The sequence below is a fragment of the Cololabis saira genome, chromosome 21 (genome assembly GCF_033807715.1).
Source record: "Cololabis saira isolate AMF1-May2022 chromosome 21, fColSai1.1, whole genome shotgun sequence".
In the NCBI taxonomy this organism is placed as follows: Eukaryota; Metazoa; Chordata; class Actinopteri; order Beloniformes; family Belonidae; genus Cololabis; species Cololabis saira.
The window spans coordinates 30,590,763-30,607,118 of NC_084607.1; the positions used below are offsets into that span (position 1 = coordinate 30,590,763).

The 16,356-nt window shown below is 48.7% G+C and overlaps 1 protein-coding gene across 4 annotated transcripts in view; it reads left to right on the top strand.

Moving 5' to 3' along the window:
* Positions 1–969: 969 nt before the first annotated feature.
* Positions 970–16,356, top strand: part of wizb (WIZ zinc finger b) — a 52,248-nt gene continuing 36,861 nt past the window's right edge. For 2 of the 4 annotated variants that reach the window (XM_061712317.1, XM_061712318.1), the window contains exons 1-9: positions 970–1,257; positions 1,743–1,918; positions 2,221–2,380; positions 2,694–2,769; positions 4,209–4,357; positions 4,444–6,003; positions 6,947–7,363; positions 10,572–10,985; positions 15,456–15,590. In XM_061712317.1, coding sequence (XP_061568301.1) covers positions 1,811–1,918; positions 2,221–2,380; positions 2,694–2,769; positions 4,209–4,357; positions 4,444–6,003; positions 6,947–7,363; positions 10,572–10,985; positions 15,456–15,590 — 3,019 coding nt within the window. In that variant the 5' untranslated portion in view covers positions 970–1,257; positions 1,743–1,810. Of the gene's footprint in view, positions 1,258–1,535; positions 1,554–1,742; positions 1,919–2,220; positions 2,381–2,693; positions 2,770–4,208; positions 4,358–4,443; positions 6,004–6,946; positions 7,364–10,571; positions 10,986–15,455; positions 15,591–16,356 lie in introns of those variants that run through there. The other 2 variants (XM_061712315.1, XM_061712316.1) reach the window with 2 other exon arrangements.

Genomic DNA, 16,356 nt, shown 5'->3' on the forward strand with positions numbered 1-16,356 from the left:
AATGAGAGGTTGTATACAGGATTCTCAAGTGTCACGCTTTGAGTGTGACACACACGCATTTCAACAAGTTCACATGCTCACATGGCATTTCGCACGCTGAGAAATGAACTTACGCCACAGAATTTCAGAAAGGTGTGTGCGAGTTATTATGGTATTATATGCATGGCTTCGGGGCGTGAAAGTTAAAGATGCATTTTGTCCTGTACGGCTCCTCATATTATTGCTATGCTTTGACACTGATGATTAAATTTTCCTGCTAGATGCAGAATTTGTTGCAGAAGATTTTAACGACAGTTAATAAATAAAAAAAAGATAAATACAAAAATCGAATTTAATCTTAAAAAAGGGCGTAGTACCACCGATGGCCAGTAGGTTTCGCCAAATATCCACCCAATAATCAGTAAAGAATGAATTATGGTTCCGCGTTAAATCGACGCAGAGCCTGTAGTGTACGGCGTAGCCTACAGCGTAGGCTCTGCGTTGGTGTAACGCGGAACCATAAATCAGCCTTAAGGCGTTTACCTTCAAGCTTTGCAGTATTTAAGAAAATATGTTCATTTAAATTAAGTGGAAAATAAAAGCAGCACATATTGTAACAAACAACTAGGGGTGTTATAACATACTAGTATGAAAATATTTAGAAACTTGCAACGTACAGGTTTAAATTGTGACCTTTTTTGACATAGACTGTAAACCTATAAGTGTATAGTTTGTATTTCCAGAAAATAGTATAATTTATAAATATGATCATATTCGTCCTCACAGCGCACAAAGTATTTTCACCCTAAAAAAAGTGCTGTTTTTTGACATGCACGATCTGCACCTAAAAAATGTCTTTGACTTTAACACGCGTGCGGTATTTAAATCAGACTGTAGGCGAGGCGGAGGTAAAAGTTATTAAACTTGCAGCGGTGTGAGCGCTCCCCGGCTCCCCGCTCCGCCGCCCCGCACCTCCGCTCCGCTCCGCGTCGACGTTACGTACGCCGCCGTGGCGTGCTGCTGCGAGACAGCAACATGGAGGCGTCCGCCTGGCAGCTCCCCGGGAGCCCCGCGGAACAGCGGCCGAGCCGCGCCTGAGAGAGCCGGAGCCTCCGCACCGGAGCCCCGCGGCAGAGCCTGCCGGAGCCCCGGTAGTCCCGCCCCGGTAGCCCCGCACCGGAGCGCCGCCGCTCCGCCTGCACCGCGTCCCGGGAGCATGGCGGAGGGCGCCTGAGCCGCCTGCCTTCCTCCTGCGACCCGCACACCAGGCCGACTCCTGTGAGTGATTGTCCTTAAGATTAAAGAGGTGGTGGGGAGAGAGAGCTGGAGCTGGAGCTGGAGCTGGAGCTTGCACGGACCCGTGCCTGCATGCTGTGGTGATCCGGTCAGCTGACACCGCCGGACCGGCAGCAGCGCGTCCTGCGACCCGGGGCCACCGCGCTGCGCCCGGGCATTTTCCTGCCCTCGCAGGGGCAGCAGGAGAGGACGCGGGCCTGGATGAAGAGCATACTTTTATGTAACCATCTGGGCGCCCCATTTAAATCCTAAACACCAGACATGCTAGGAAAAAATAGGTCAGGCAATTAAAAAAGAGAAGGAAAAAAAAAAAGAAAGACCTTGACAGATTCAGAAGATTATATAATTATTACCTGTTGTTGTTTTTTTTCTTTTCTTCCAAGTCTATTTCCAGCTGGGTGTTTTTATAGATGCATGGATAATTGTCCAGGAAGTTGTGGTGAAACTGAGATTGTGTGTGTGTGCAGAGGAAGAGGAGGCTGCACCATGTAGGAGCTGTTCCCCAGCGGGACTCCATACTGGGCTGTGGGGCAGCATGGAGCCGGAGGGGCCCCCCCCGGCCCCCGGGACCAGCCAGGGGCCTCCACCCTCAGGCTCAGCACAACCCCCCGACACCCCGGCCTTCCTTAACTGCACCTTAGAGGTATAGGACACACCTCGCTGCCGTCATTACCCATGATCAGGGGTGCACACAAGCCGGTACTCGAGGGCTAGTCTACTGCATGTTTTAGATGTTTCCCTGTCTTCAAAACACCTGATTCTAATCACTGGTCTTCATCAACATGTCATCAAGGTTTACACAACTCTGTTGGTGACACAGCCTTGTCTATCAGGGTTGTGTTGAGGCAGGGAAACATCTAAAACGTGCAGTAGACTGGCCCTCGAGTACCGGCTTGTGTGCACCCCTGCCCATGATCCATCACTGACAACGCGTGTTCTGTCTAGTCCTCAGGTTCTCCAGACCCGAGGCTGATGGAGGAGGAGGATGATGAGGGCCTTCGGTCCAGCGCCGAGCCGGGAAGGAGCGCACAGAGGAGGTTCAAGTCCTCAGCCTTTCCTTCCTCCCTGAGCTGGGACTCTGACTCCGAGAGAGAAACGCTGGATGGTAACGCGCTGCTTCATGTTTATTGGAAACCTGTTGTTGGCGTCCCCAGAGTAGCGCAACAAAGCCAGTCTGCAGGACGGGCCGGGAGTAGTTCAGAGCTGAGCTAATACGCTATAAAACGGATCGATGTACTTTTCACCGTTGTGTCCCTTAAAAGTTGTAAATGTTTTCCGGTCTGCTTGCAGTCGGAAGTCCACCACCTCTCTCTGTGCCAGCCGAGTACGAGAAGCAGGCTGAGCTGTGTTATCTTTGACTGTTGCTGTGCAGTGATGTCTCTGTGGTTGTGTGTTTTTTGTGCGCTGTGGTGCGTCAGAGGAGGACCTTCAGAACTTTGCTAACCCTCACGGTCTGGCTGCTCACAGCCCGGGATCTCCGTCGTCTGGAATCAGGTGAGGAGCAGGTGCAGGAGGGACGGCTAGGGGCATTTGAACGCTCTGCAGAGCCGTCCACCCCCACGTCTAGATAGAATCCTCCCAGACGGCACGAACCCAAGATATTTCCTGTTTGTTTGGTCACTTTCTGGTGTGCAACAGTGTGGGGTTGCCATGGGAACAGTTCAGGACTGCAGGCACCCGGGTTAACCCCAACCCTAACCCTAACCCTAACCCTAACCCTAACCCTAACCCAGTCCTGTACCTGTACCTCCTTGTTCAGGTCAGGTCGTGACCCAGGTCATGTTCTGGGTCTCTGGAAAGAGCCTAGAGACAACTTCTGTTGTAATAGACGCTATATAAATACAATTGAATTGAATTGTTCTCCTTCCTCAGCTGTGGATTTGGATTTATTTCCACACATTACCTGGAAAAGATGAACCGGTAGTCTTGAAGGTGTTTTTTTTGTTGAGGGCGCTGATACGACATCATCACAGATTCTGTTGGACTTGTTGATGACGGCCTTCGCACCCTCCTCTCCTTCGTTCTGCAGCATGCTGTGTTACATTACTTCCATTAAAAAAGGAAAGTTTGCACTAGCATCTGTGAATCGCAGCTAACGGTTCCCAGAGCGACTGATGAACAATGGTTCCTGATTGCGGTGCAGCCTGAGGGATGGCAGATCACCGGTGTGCAGTCTGGGCTCCACGCAGCGGCTAAAGAGAAACCTGAAAATCATTAAAAACATTGTTTTTAAACATTTCAGTGATTTTTATTTGTATTTTTCTCTCACATTTGTTGAAATAGTGGCGCTCACCTCATCTGTTTGCACCACAGAAATATGGAATATCTTGGGCTCGTTCTGTCTGCAAGGAAATAAACGTCCATCTTTTTTGAAATTCACCTGATTTGTGTTTTAGTTTTTGTCCACATCATCTGAGACCTACTTATTAGCTGTGCTGCCAAGCCTCAGCGAAGAATGAGAAATTCCTGCTCTTAGCATCAGCTCCACCAATAAAGAGTATAAATACCCAGAAGCAGCAACTGAGCATTTTAAACTGAAGGGGGACACAAGTAGTGTGCATTATCAGGGAAATTGTTCATTCTTTTGCCACATTAAAGCATGAAAACCTACTATAGGAGACCCAAGAATAAGATTACACAGCCATAAACATATGTGGGAATGGCTCTTTGACAAATATGCTGCATTAAAGCTGCTGTTTGGAAGTCCCAAATACTGTCCACAATACAGCATGTTTTGTGGATTCAGCTGACCTAAATACCTAAAGTAGTGAAATGTAGACAGTCTAAAGCTTGTATCTTTTTGCACAACGTGCACAACGTTATGTTTAAAAGTGCACTTAGTTTGCTTATATCCTGCAGGATCCTGGGTCCTGACAGCAATGCCTTTACTGTCTTCATAATTGCTATATAATGCTGTCCTTCCCCCGCCGCAGGCTTGATAGTGAAGATTACCAAGAACCTGAGAAACCGCAGCGCTTCGGCAGCACGAGGGACACATGCACCCCGGTGGACGGGCGCAGCGGCGTGGACGACAGCACAAAGACAGAGCAGCCAAAGACGCCTCGGCCCGGCCAGAGAGAACGTAAGCAGCATAAACCTGCCCTGCACACTCCATACCTCCCCTTTTTATCTTCCTCCTCACCCAGAATACTCCTGCTTTCTCCGCAGCGGCAGACAGCGACGTCTGGAATGTATCAGAGGGAGCTGAGCCATTTCTGTCCAAAGTAAAACCAAAGGAAGGCTGCCAAATGGAGGAGGGGGCAGACGGCAGCGAGGGAGAGACCATGCCTAAGGGGAGGGAAGCCAAGGAGCTGGAGAGAGATGTTTACACCTTCCCCGGAGACTCGGACCCGGAGAGCCCCCCCCCTGCTCCCTGGGCCCACTGCACTTTCATCCAGCGGTGCAGGAAGAAGAGGGTGCTGCTCCGGCCCTTCTCTGGACTCGGCACCGCAAAGCGCACAATAGCTGAGGCCGACGGGTCGGCAAAGCCGAGCCCTCGAAAGTCCCGAAACCCTGAAACGCAAGCCCTGAATCCAGGGGGAGGGGCGGAGGGGTTTGAAGAGGGAGCGATGGAGCTGGGAAACAAAGCTGGGAAAGGGGACGGAGAGGAAGACGGAGGTGGGATGGAGAACACGGAGATCTTCACCTGCGTGGAGTGCAGCATTTACTTCAGGAAGCAGGTCCACCTGCAGGAGCACATGGTCGAGCACTGCCAGGGCGGCGGCGGGGGCGGCAGGCGATCGGGGAAGGGCGGCCGCTTCCGCTGCGTCGAGTGTGGCTGGAGCCTGCCGAGCCGGGCCGCCCTGGCCGACCACAGCAGGAGCCACCAGGAGTCGCGCCAGAAGATCCTGGAGGAGATCGAGAAACTCAACGAGAACGGGAAGGGAAAAGAGACCCGGGCGCCGGACGGCGAAGCGGCTGTTACACAACACCCAGGCCTGGATCCAGCCAAGATATCAGACCCAGACACGGTCACATCTCCACCTCTATCCCCAACTTCAGTGTCAAGACCGGACCCAGACCCGGAGGTCGTTGAATTAAACACGACTCGGACCAACTCGGCTAGAATCCCAGCGCAGACCCGACTCGTCTCTTCCTATCGGCGCCGGTTTCTTTGCACCAAGTGCAGCTTCAGCGGAAGGACGTCGCAGGCTCTGGCAAACCACTCCAAGACCCACAACAGGAAGAAGGCCTCGTTCCAGCCCGACCCGGCCGCTCCTGGATCCCCTCCGAGCCTGGCACCGCTCTCCCTGGCCTGTGGTCACTGTGCCTTCCGGACCGCGAGTCTGACCAAGCTGAGGGAACACCAGGCGCTTGTTCACCTGGAGCAGGTGTCCGTCCCGGGGGAGCAGGGCGGTGAGACGGGGCAGTGTTCAGGGTCCAAGGTGGATGGACGAGTTTCAAAAACCTCCCCGACCCTCGACGGCCAGCCTGAACCCAGCTCTCCGGCCGACGGAGCTCAAAGCAGAAGCCAGAAGGGAATCACTGCCTCTGATGACGGCGCGGCTCCGGACGGTGCTGCCCGGCCCGCCGGCCGTCAATCCAATCAATCCAGTCAATCCAGCAGGAGATTCAGCTCGGGAGGGAAGGCCGACCTGGCCAAGCCCGATCCCCAGACGGGAGGAGACGTGCTCCCTGGGAGACCGGAGGACAATCAGGAGCTTTCCCAGGAAGAGGCCGACTCTCCTGCGGGAGGGAAGCCCCGCACCAGAGCACAGCCCGGCACCGGTGAGACGAGAACCAGCGGGACAGCTCACACTCGTGGACTTGTCACCACAGATTAACATGTTTAGGGAGTAAAACAAGTCAGAATCAGGTCAGGAGACTCAGCTAGTGACCAGCCGGTAAACACAACGCAGCATTCATCAACCAGAGAGTTAGATAATGTTGCTTTTGGAAGTGATGAAAGGGAAAAAGAAAGAGACGGCTGGCCAGTCCAGGTCTAGGCGTTCATAAAAACCATCACAGGAGTCCTGATGTAAAAACGCTAGATGTGCACTACTCTATGGTTTTCATTAGATGACGCGATGTGGTGAGGTCTGAATGACATGTTAGCGACATGCTTCGGAGATCGTACGGAGAAGCTCCCTTTGCTCATAGAAGCTGGTTCGAGGACTGTGTTTCACATAATCTTTCAGTCCTCGTTAAAACTACCAAATATGAAATATTTCTAGTATATTAACCATCAAAGTGCAAATTTTATTATTACTTTTCTTAAAAATAACAAACAAGCATATAAAATCACTATTTTTAATAAATATGCCAAAGATCAGTAACATTAGTGTCAGATTTAAAGGTTTCTACCCCCCGAGGGTCATTACAGGACCAAAAAAAGTCCCATTGAACCCATATTATTTAATCTGAGAGCCTTTTACACAATATGAACACTAGTTCTGCGTCGTCACGGTGATATTAGTAATTTCCAGTGTTTCCCTTCAGATTACAGTTTCTGCTGATTTGACCGATTTCATTTCTAACGGTTAAACAAATCAGTGACTGATCTGATAACTGAAGTATTCCACTTAACTCGTAATAGTTTTGTAAAGTCAAAGTTGAGCAGGATACTGCAGATAAGAAATGAGACAATGAAGAGATTATTTCCTCAAATGAAATTGATTAAATATTAACGGCAGTCCTTCCTAACGGTTGTATTTGTTTTATTCCTGAATAGACGGCTCTTCTCCGCAGCAGAACAGGAAAGGTGTGAAGGATGAAGACAGGCGTGATGTGGAGAAGGACGGGAAGGTTTTCTTCCTGAGGAGGAGCAGCCGGGTAACAGCCGTTCACGCTGACAGCAGCGACGAGGATGAAGACGAGATTGACGAGGAGAGCCTGCGACGCTTCCTGGCGGAGGCCGCCTCGGACGAGGACAAGGAGGCGCTGGACGAGGACTCCGAGGTGCTGAAGACCGTGGAGAGGAAGTGCCCCTACTGCCCCGACCGGTTTCATAACGGGATCGGGCTTGCCAATCACGTGAGGGGCCACCTGAACCGGGTGGGCGTCAGCTACAACGTACGCCACTTCATCTCCCCGGAGGAGGTCAACGCCATCGAGAGGAAGTTCTCTTACCAGAAGAAGAAGAAGAAAGGTTAGTGATTCATGAGTAGGGCTGGGGATCCATTCAAATGTCAAGAATCGATTCGATTCTTAAGATTCAGAATCGATTATCACAATTCGATCCGATTCGATTCCGATATTGATTTGGGTTACTGTTAATAAAACTGTTTTTTCAGCTGTTGCATGAATTATATGACTGTGTAGTTATGCAACATATTAATACTAGCATTATATTGAGATTCAACAGCAAGTATTGGCAGCTAATGATGCTGTAAGGACCAATCAGCTCCCAGAATGCTGATAGAACTGCTTTCAGAAACATAGTGTGGGGCAGAAACAGATCCAAACTGAGGCAGTATGAAATCGGTTTTATTTTTTCCCACTTTTGAGAATTTGGTTTTTGGCATTTTTGGCAAATGTAACCCAAGACACTAAATAAAGCAAAGAAATTTAGACAATGTATGCAATTATAACTGAAAACTGAAACTGAACTGAAAAATGTTTCATACCATTAAACATATTTAAAGGCAAAAACATTGTGTTCAACAAAACATTCCTTTTTAGGGCATAAACGAAAAAATACCAAAAGTTGTAATGTAATGATGGGAAAAAAAAGGATCTTTAGGAATAAATATGAGAATCAATTTAGAATCGGAAAATCGATTTATTTTTCAACACAGGCCTATTCATGAGGTGTTTCTTGTGGCTGTGCAGATGTTGGTCTCTCTTTGCCTAAACTCACTTAGAACAGCTGACATAAAACGAGGCGGTGCCAAGTCACAGCTGGGCTTAAAAGCGCGTGTCACAAAGTAGGTTTTGGTCCGTCTGCTTGGCCTCGCACCAGATTTCCTCACATCCAGCTGTTGGCCCGCTTCCTCAGCTCCTTTATGTGTCTGTGGTTCAAAGCATTCCGCCTCAAGTAATCAATCCAAGAAATCCATTTCTGTCGCTGTGATGTTTATGATGAGGCGGCCGCTGGTTAATATGCTTCAACAGGTTTATGTAATGATCCTGAAGCCGGTGGGGACGAAAAGGGAGGCCGGCTGCAGCCTCCACATCACGCTCATTAGCTTGATGAATTGCATCAGACAGGACCTGCTTTGACCATCTTGCATCGGGGGGCCCAGCTCTGACTTGTTACACAATGTCCTTCCACCTCTGGCATTAACCCGCGCGCCGAGTGATCCGATCGCCAGCGAGTGCGAGCGTGGAAACCCCCCAAGATGAAGCGGCCGGGTCCGAGCGCTGAGCCCGGGTTCGGAGGTCGTACGGGAAGCATGTGTCCACACTTCAGCCATGTTTCTCAACACTCCTCTGTATCTCGCTGAGATTTGGTCCAGGTCCAAGTCAGATTTAAGTTGGACACACGCTGGGCCAAAGTGCAGGAGCGCTTTCTTAACAGACAAGCCTTCCCTAAGATGAAAAAAACAGGAAAAAGGGAACAAAAATGTGTCCACGGGGAGTCATATGGTGCTTTTATCGTTGGCTTTGCTGGAGGCTCTTTAGAGTAGACATGTAATGCTCAGGTTTAGCCATTTAATTTTAATCTACGACGCTTCATAGGGAGGAAAGAATCCCTCGCCTGTGGCCTGAAGTGTGCATGTCATTCAGATTATAACACAAAATATGTGGCAAAACAGCAGTTTCTACTCAGTTGCATTCAGTCTGTGATCGTTGGGACCCTAAATTGAAATGATGATTAATAGAAAAAGGCCTGACTGGTAGACATGTTGAAGTTGGCCACGTGGCTTTTATTCTACCCTAAGTAAATGGGTATAATTCCACCAAGTACCTCCTACTTGAGCCTGAACCGATGGATGTGATCCCATTTGAAAGTTCACCACTGGGATTCTCATCGGGACGAGTAAAGTACCTTCGTTAAAACTTCATCACGACCAAGAGAAAGATCTGACTAAGACATTAAGCCATAAAGATGGCAGTGACACCAATATGTGCTATCATTGTTGTAAACGTAACAAAATAATAAAGGAATGAGTCATTACATTACATCTAATACGATTGTATTAGATGTGATTACTAATGGCATCTAATACGATCGAGCTCATGCTCGATAGATATAAAAGGAAAATAGGTGGCGAGAATTGGTGAACCAGTATGAGTTCATGAGCGATGCTGGGGTTTTGTTGTTTGTAGAGACTATACAATATTGATACTTGGCCCTCTCTGGGTATAGATGTGGGAAAATGACAACTTCTGAAGTTACCACAGAAGCCTGGAGAATATGACAACTCGACTCTCTATCACATCACATAGAGCTACTGTGAGAAAAAACCCTCCCGAATGAGGTGTTCTCAGCACCCTGAAAACCAAGTATTGTGTAAATTGGAATACTGCAACATAAATTTACCTCATTTCTTGAGCCTCAGATCATGTTTACAATCATGATCCATAATAATGACACTGTAGATAAGTCGGAAAATCTGAATATGTCCACTGTAATGCAACTGTAATTAAATACCTGGACTTTTTTTTTAGTTTTGAAACTTTTTCATGGTAAGTATTTCCACTGAACCAATGAAACCTGGATATTTTCCTGGTAGAGAAGTGAACGTCTGTCGTTACACTTGGTCATAGGAATTATACAAACACATTGGGATAAGTCCAGATCTAACTGAGGATATCCATCTGGTTTTATTGCGGATGCAGCATGCCAGGACTGACTGTTGGACTGCGTCTGGAAACACTGAATAGTTTTCTTGTACTGTAGATCGTCACTTTAAAAGCATTTGAATAGAGACCCAACACATTTAGAGCTGGCGCACCCAAATGTACGCTAATGCCTGAAGAAAACTGGATTTCTGACACTTAGTCTTTGCATTCAGTGTTTCATTTGAACTCTTACCAGCAAACTTCATACACACACAAACAGCTCTAAACCGTTCAATAAGGATTGATGATATTTATCCTCTGGCGAGGTTCAGGGGATTGTTCAGGTTTTCATCCTCTGGGAACCGAGACAGTCCCTAGTCTCACGGCAATTACCTGTTCAGTTGTTAGGATGGAAGTGCCGAGCCTACAGAATGACTGATGTATTAGCGTTGCCATCTCTTGTGTGACGTTTCTACGCCACAAACTCAACCTAAACTTTCTCCAAATGGAATATTACAACATGCATGACAAGTTTGAGCTACTGAAGGGATCAAATTGAAAAAAAAAACATTCTTTCAAACTGGCACAAAGCATCATTAAGTCTCCCTTTTCACCTCTTCTCTCCTTAGTTGCCAACTTTGACCCAGACACATTCAGCGTGATGCACTGTGAGTTCTGCAGCGCCGGCTTCGACACCCGGGCCGGCCTGTCCAGCCATGCCCGGGCGCACCTCCGCGACTTCGGCATCACTAACTGGGACGTCACCATCTCGCCGATACACATCCTGAGGGAGCTGTTCTCCAGCCGGCCAGACCTGGCCATCCCCACGGCTCCCCCCCGGAGTCTCGGCAGCTCTTCGGAGGACGAGGGAGAAAATGAGGAGGAGAAAAGGTGTGAGGGAGACGAGGAGGAGGAAGAGATTTTCCGGGTGAAGCTGGAAGGGGAGACGAGCAGAAGGACTGTGAATTCTACTGATCCAAATGCCGTGCCTTCAGCGTTTCGTCAGAGCTGGAAAGAGGAGGATGGTGTTGAAGACTGTGAAGGCAAGTTCCCTTTACTGATCCCTTCTTAGAAACAAATGAAGCAGAGACTTTTCAGTTGTTGGCTGTGTGTGCTGTTTGTTTCTTTCATTTTCTTTTGGTCGTTCTGATGTTGACTTGTTTGCTTTGGGTCTTTGTTGTGTTGTATAACATAATTACAACCAGGCTCGCGCTGCCGGACGGACGGCCATAACTGTCTCTAGAACACTTTGATATACAGACTAGACTGGTTGACTCTCCCGGTTCTGCGGCTGCTAAACAACCACAGATCATGGCCCCTCCACCCCCATGCTTGACAAGGTGCTGACATGATGTTTTGACACTGGAAATTGACATTAAGGCCAAAAAAAACCATTCTTTGGTCTCATTTATCGAAAACACTGCTCCAGGAGTTGTGTTTTTTGTCCACTTCCAGTTTTGTGAACCTCAGGGCATGCATATTCATTTTAGACTGAAGACACTAAATCCTGGCAACCTTTCAAAACTTGTTGTACTTGATTGGTCGTTTTCTGATTGAGCTGTCACAGACTTTAACATGTTCCCGGGGGCTTGTCGCTCCGAGATGAAGGCTGTCTCTTTATCTCTTTTCTCCCCTCTCAGGCATGGGGAAGTTTGAACCGGGGTTAAATTGTCTGGGTTGCGGAAAAGATTGTGTAAAACAATAAAGACAGTTGTCAATCATTCTTACTTGGGGAATGTCGAAGACTCACTTGTTAGAAAATGATTGTTTCCTGGATAGACGTGCACTAAACGACTGCATCTCTAAGACCATTGGTTATGTCGTTCCCCTTGGGCAATGTGTTAAGGCTGGATTATGGTTCTGCGCTACACCAACGCAGAGCCTACGCCGCTGTCGTGACGCCGTCGTGAACCTTTCAGACTTCTCTGTCACTCCATTTCGCCGCGGTGCAGTACCCCCCCCAGAGCGCTAGGGGGGTGCGATCTTTTACTGAATGGTTTATCCGACCTTTTCGGTCACAGTGAATCAAAGAGATAAGGACAACTATTGTGCAACAAAACAAAAAAAAATCACACATACACGAAGAAAGGACCGCTGAAAGTTCACGACTGCTTAAAACCGGAAATCCGTTGCTACCAAGCGAACCAATCACAGCCCTTTCCGTCTGCGTTGGGTCTGCGACCTCTTGACGCGTAGTTACAATTTTTGGGAGGTGCACGTCAGGCACGGTGTGGCCTGCGGCGTGGGGTACGCTCGGCGTTGATTTAACGCAGAACCATAATCCAGCCTTGAGACCATTGGTTATGTCGTTCCCTTTTGACAGTGTGTTAACCCTTGTACTGTCTTTGGGTCAAAATGACCTAATTATCCTATCCTTCCTTCCTTCCTTCCTTCCTTCCTTCCTTCCTTCCTTCCTTCCTTCCTTCCTTCCTTCTTTTTTCCCTTCCTTCCTTCCTTCTTTTTTCCCTCCCTTCCTTCCTTCCTTCCTTCCTTCCTTCCTTCCTTCCTTCCTTCCTTCCTTCCTTCCTTCCTTCCTTCCTTCCTTCCTTCCTTCCTTCCTTCCTTCCTTCCTTCCTTCCTTCCTTCCTTCTTTTTTCCCTCCCTTCCTTCCTTCTTTCCTCCTGCTCTCTCCTTCCTTCTTCCATTCCTCTTTTCTTCCTTCCTTCCTTCCTTCCTTCCTTCCTTCCTTCCTTCCTTCCTTCCTTCCTTCCTTCCTTCCTTCCTTCCTTCCTTCCTTCCTTCTTTCCTCCTGCTCTCTCCTTCCTTATTCCCTTCCTCTTTTCTTCTTCCCTTCCTTCCTTCCTTCTTTCTTCCCTTCCTCTTTTCTTCCTTCCTTCCTTCTTCCCTTCCTCTTTTCCCCCTTCCTTCCTTTTTCCCTTCCTTCCTTTTTCCCTTCCTTCCTTCCTTCCTTCCTTCCTTCCTTCCTTCCTTCCTTCCTTCCTTCCTTCCTTCCTTCCTTCCTTCCTTCCTTCCTTCCTTCCTTCCTTCCTTCCTTCCTTCCTTCCTTCCTTCCTTCCTTCCTTCCTTCCTTCCTTCCTTCCTTTCTCCCTTCTTCTCCTCCTTCCTTGACCTGAAGACAGCACAAGGGTTAACACAGATTTGAATTTTGTTGGTCTAGTAAACTGCTACTTTTTATAGAGGTCTGCACAACTTTTAATGATCCTTTTAATTATACTTTAATGATCCTTTCATAGGAGGCGATGAGCAATAACACCTGATTGCAGTTAGCCCTGTTAAATCTTATGGAAGAACTAAGAGTGTACTTGGGTTGTCTTGATCTTTTGATTTTATTTCTTTTGCTTCAGATTTGTTAAATGAATGATGTCACAATGACAAAAGTGATGGTCTATTGTTTTAACAATGGAATGCAGACTTTTGCACATGACACATGTATCTGGTGACCGAGTCAGTGTGTGCTGTTCAAACTTAGCAAGTGAGTAACTACGGCAGGAATGAGGGTGGTATTTGTTGGAAACAATAAAGAAGAAAGAAAGAGTGAGGGATCAGTGATCTGATCCGGAGGGATCTGCTCCGGGCAGAGCTCTGCTGGAGCCCCGGTAGTGGGGTCGGTGTGTGCGGGGCAGGTCCCCCCCACCCCCCTACCACAGCCTGGGTGTGCGTGTGTGCGTGTCCCCGGTGCCCGCGGTGGATGTGGCACTCTGTGGCGCGTGTCTCCCCCGAACCTCCGCCTCTGCTCGATTGGTCACGCCTTGCTCGGCGGTGCATATGGGGGCAAAATGGCTGCTTCCACCTCCCCGCAGACCCAAACAATAGCGGAGCGGCCGCCGGGCTCCAGGCAGCGGGACTCGGATGCGCTGCGGACCGGTGAGTATCCGCCGCCGGTAGCCGCCGCCGGAGCGAGCGGGGCGGGCGGTGCGGCGCCAGCGCGGGCGGCAGGCACCGCACCGCCCGCGCGGGCGGTGCGGTGCCTGCCGCCCGCGCGGCGCCGCCGCATCCCGGGCAGACAAACAGCAGCCATTAGGAAAGTATCCACCGTGCAGGTAGAGCCCGCGGCCAACGTGCCTTCCTTTCTGCCTGCGCGGGTTTATTGCCCCCCCTGCTCCTGCAACCTGAACTATGGGGGATTTTTATTTTCCGCAGTTGTTGCAAAAAAAAAAAAAATCTTCATCAAATTGTATCGAGGTGCTCCCGCCGCTGCGGGATCTCTAAAATTACACACAGACAGTAGTTGCCCAATCCTCGCCATTTTACTTTGCTTTGATTCTCCACGGAGGACACGCTGTGCTCTCTCCGTGCGCGCGGATGGGGATGTGATTACAACTTATCCGGATCGAAGTATCACTTTTACTCGCGCGCACACACACACACACACACACACACACACACACACACATACGCTCTTCCCCAGTAGAAAGTCCACGTCCAGCCCGGTGCGCGCCCCCGGCCCCGGGAGCGCGCCCCCCCCGAGGTGTCACTTGTGCGCTCTTTACAGTGGGAGATGAAGCGGCTGACGCGCACAGAGCCAGAGCCGCCCACCACACAGAACCATTGTCTGTCTACACGTCTCTCTTGATTTACTGATTTTGTCGCAGAAAATGGCACTTTTTGTCCGCGGCGTCTGCGCGCGGCCGAGCCTTCACGCCGGGGAGAGATGATCTGACACTGCAGGGATTATTATTATTATTAGTATTATTATTAGTATTATTATTATTATTATTATTATTATTATTATTATTATTATTATTAGTGTGTTTCCTAACAGCAGGCAGGTGAGCTGCAGGGATCAGTTGAAACAATGCTTTAAATGGGGCGACTTTTTTCTTTTTTATTCTTTAACCCTTGTGCTGTCTTCGGGTCAAGGAAGGAAGGAGGGGAAGAAGGAAGGGAGAAAATAAGGAAGGTAGGATGGGAGAAAAGAAGGAAGGAAGGGAGAAAACAAGGAAGGAAGGAAGGGAGAAAAGAGGAAGGGAAGAAGGAAGGAGAGAGCAGGAGGAAAGGAAGGGAGAGAAAAAAAGGAAGGAAGGGAGAAAATAAGGAAGGGAGGATGGGAGAAAAGGAAGGGAGAAAAGAAGGAAGGAAGGGAGAAAACAAGGAAGGAAGGAAGGGAGAAAACAAGGAAGGGAGAAAAGAAGGAAGGAAGGGAAAAAAGAAGGAAGGAAGGAAGGAAGGGAGAAAATAAGGATGGGAGAAAATAAGGAAAGAAGGAAGGAAGGGAAAAAAGAAGGAAGGAAGGAAGGGAGAAAATAAGGAAGGAAGAAAGGGAGAAAAGAGGAAGGGAAGAAGGAAGGAGAGAGCAGGAGGAAAGGAAGGGAGAAAAAAAGGAAGGAAGGAAGGGAGAAAACAAGGAAGGAAGGGAGAAAAGAGGAAGGGAAGAAGGAAGGAGAGAGCAGGAGGAAAAAGGAAGGGAAGAAGGAAGGAGAATTAGGTCATTTTGACCCGAAGACAGCACAAGGGTTAAATAAAGAAAAAAAAATGTTCTTTTTTCCGGTCCGTTTCTCTTTGTAGTGATTTATTAGCCTAATTACCATTTTCTGTGGATGATCCGTTTTTAGGCAACAATGAGGAGGCATCTGAGGAAGAGGACGAGGAGGATCTGCAGTTCCCGGCTCTGGACGGTCTGAGCTCTCGTCCTGGGAACAGCGGGAACGCCGGCAGCCTCTCGCCCTCGGAAGATGCAGACACCAAAGGTGAGTGGGATCAGCTCCGGCCGAGCCCCGTCATAGCGGTGGGAGGGAAGACTAAAACTGAGCTCAGGTCAGGGGTTCGGACCAGACCTGAGACCAGAGAGGGACAACCTGCCAGGTTTAGGAGCGGTTGAAACTATCCCAGTGTGAAGATGTACAGAAGTTGTTAGTCCCTTTTCATGTCTTAATGTCTCTGTAGAGCATTTTTACTCCCCTTGTTGTTGAATCGTGCTGTACAGATAAACTCACCTTTACTTTAATGTTATTCTAATGTGGGTAAAAACATGATGATAGTCATGGAATCGTTGTGGGTTTTAGTATCAGGCAAATTACACAACAAAATAACTTTCTCACTGCCGTTATTTATGTATCCAGCCAAACTGGTGCCAGGAGTTGTTAGTACTCGTCCCCCCCAGGTGTTTCCGTCGGGGCTCGGAGGGGGAGCTGCAGCCAGGTGCTGCTAACCGCCGTAGTAGACGGTGCTGATCAGCTCTTTATGAACCCCTCATAAACAGATGTGCAAACTTCTATAACAGCAGATGTTTTGGAAACCTGCAGGTGTGAAGTATTCAGCTGTGTACTGACAGAATGCCAAGGGGAAAAGATATAAGCAACAGTCTCAGAGAAGCAGTTCAGGTCAGCCCAGCATGGTTTATAAAGCCACTGAGCATGTTTCACGGCTCAACAAGTACGGCTTGTGTGGAAGTCAGATGAAGCTTCCTCTTGCGAGAAATGACATGACGGCAACACTTAAGTTCACTAAACTGGA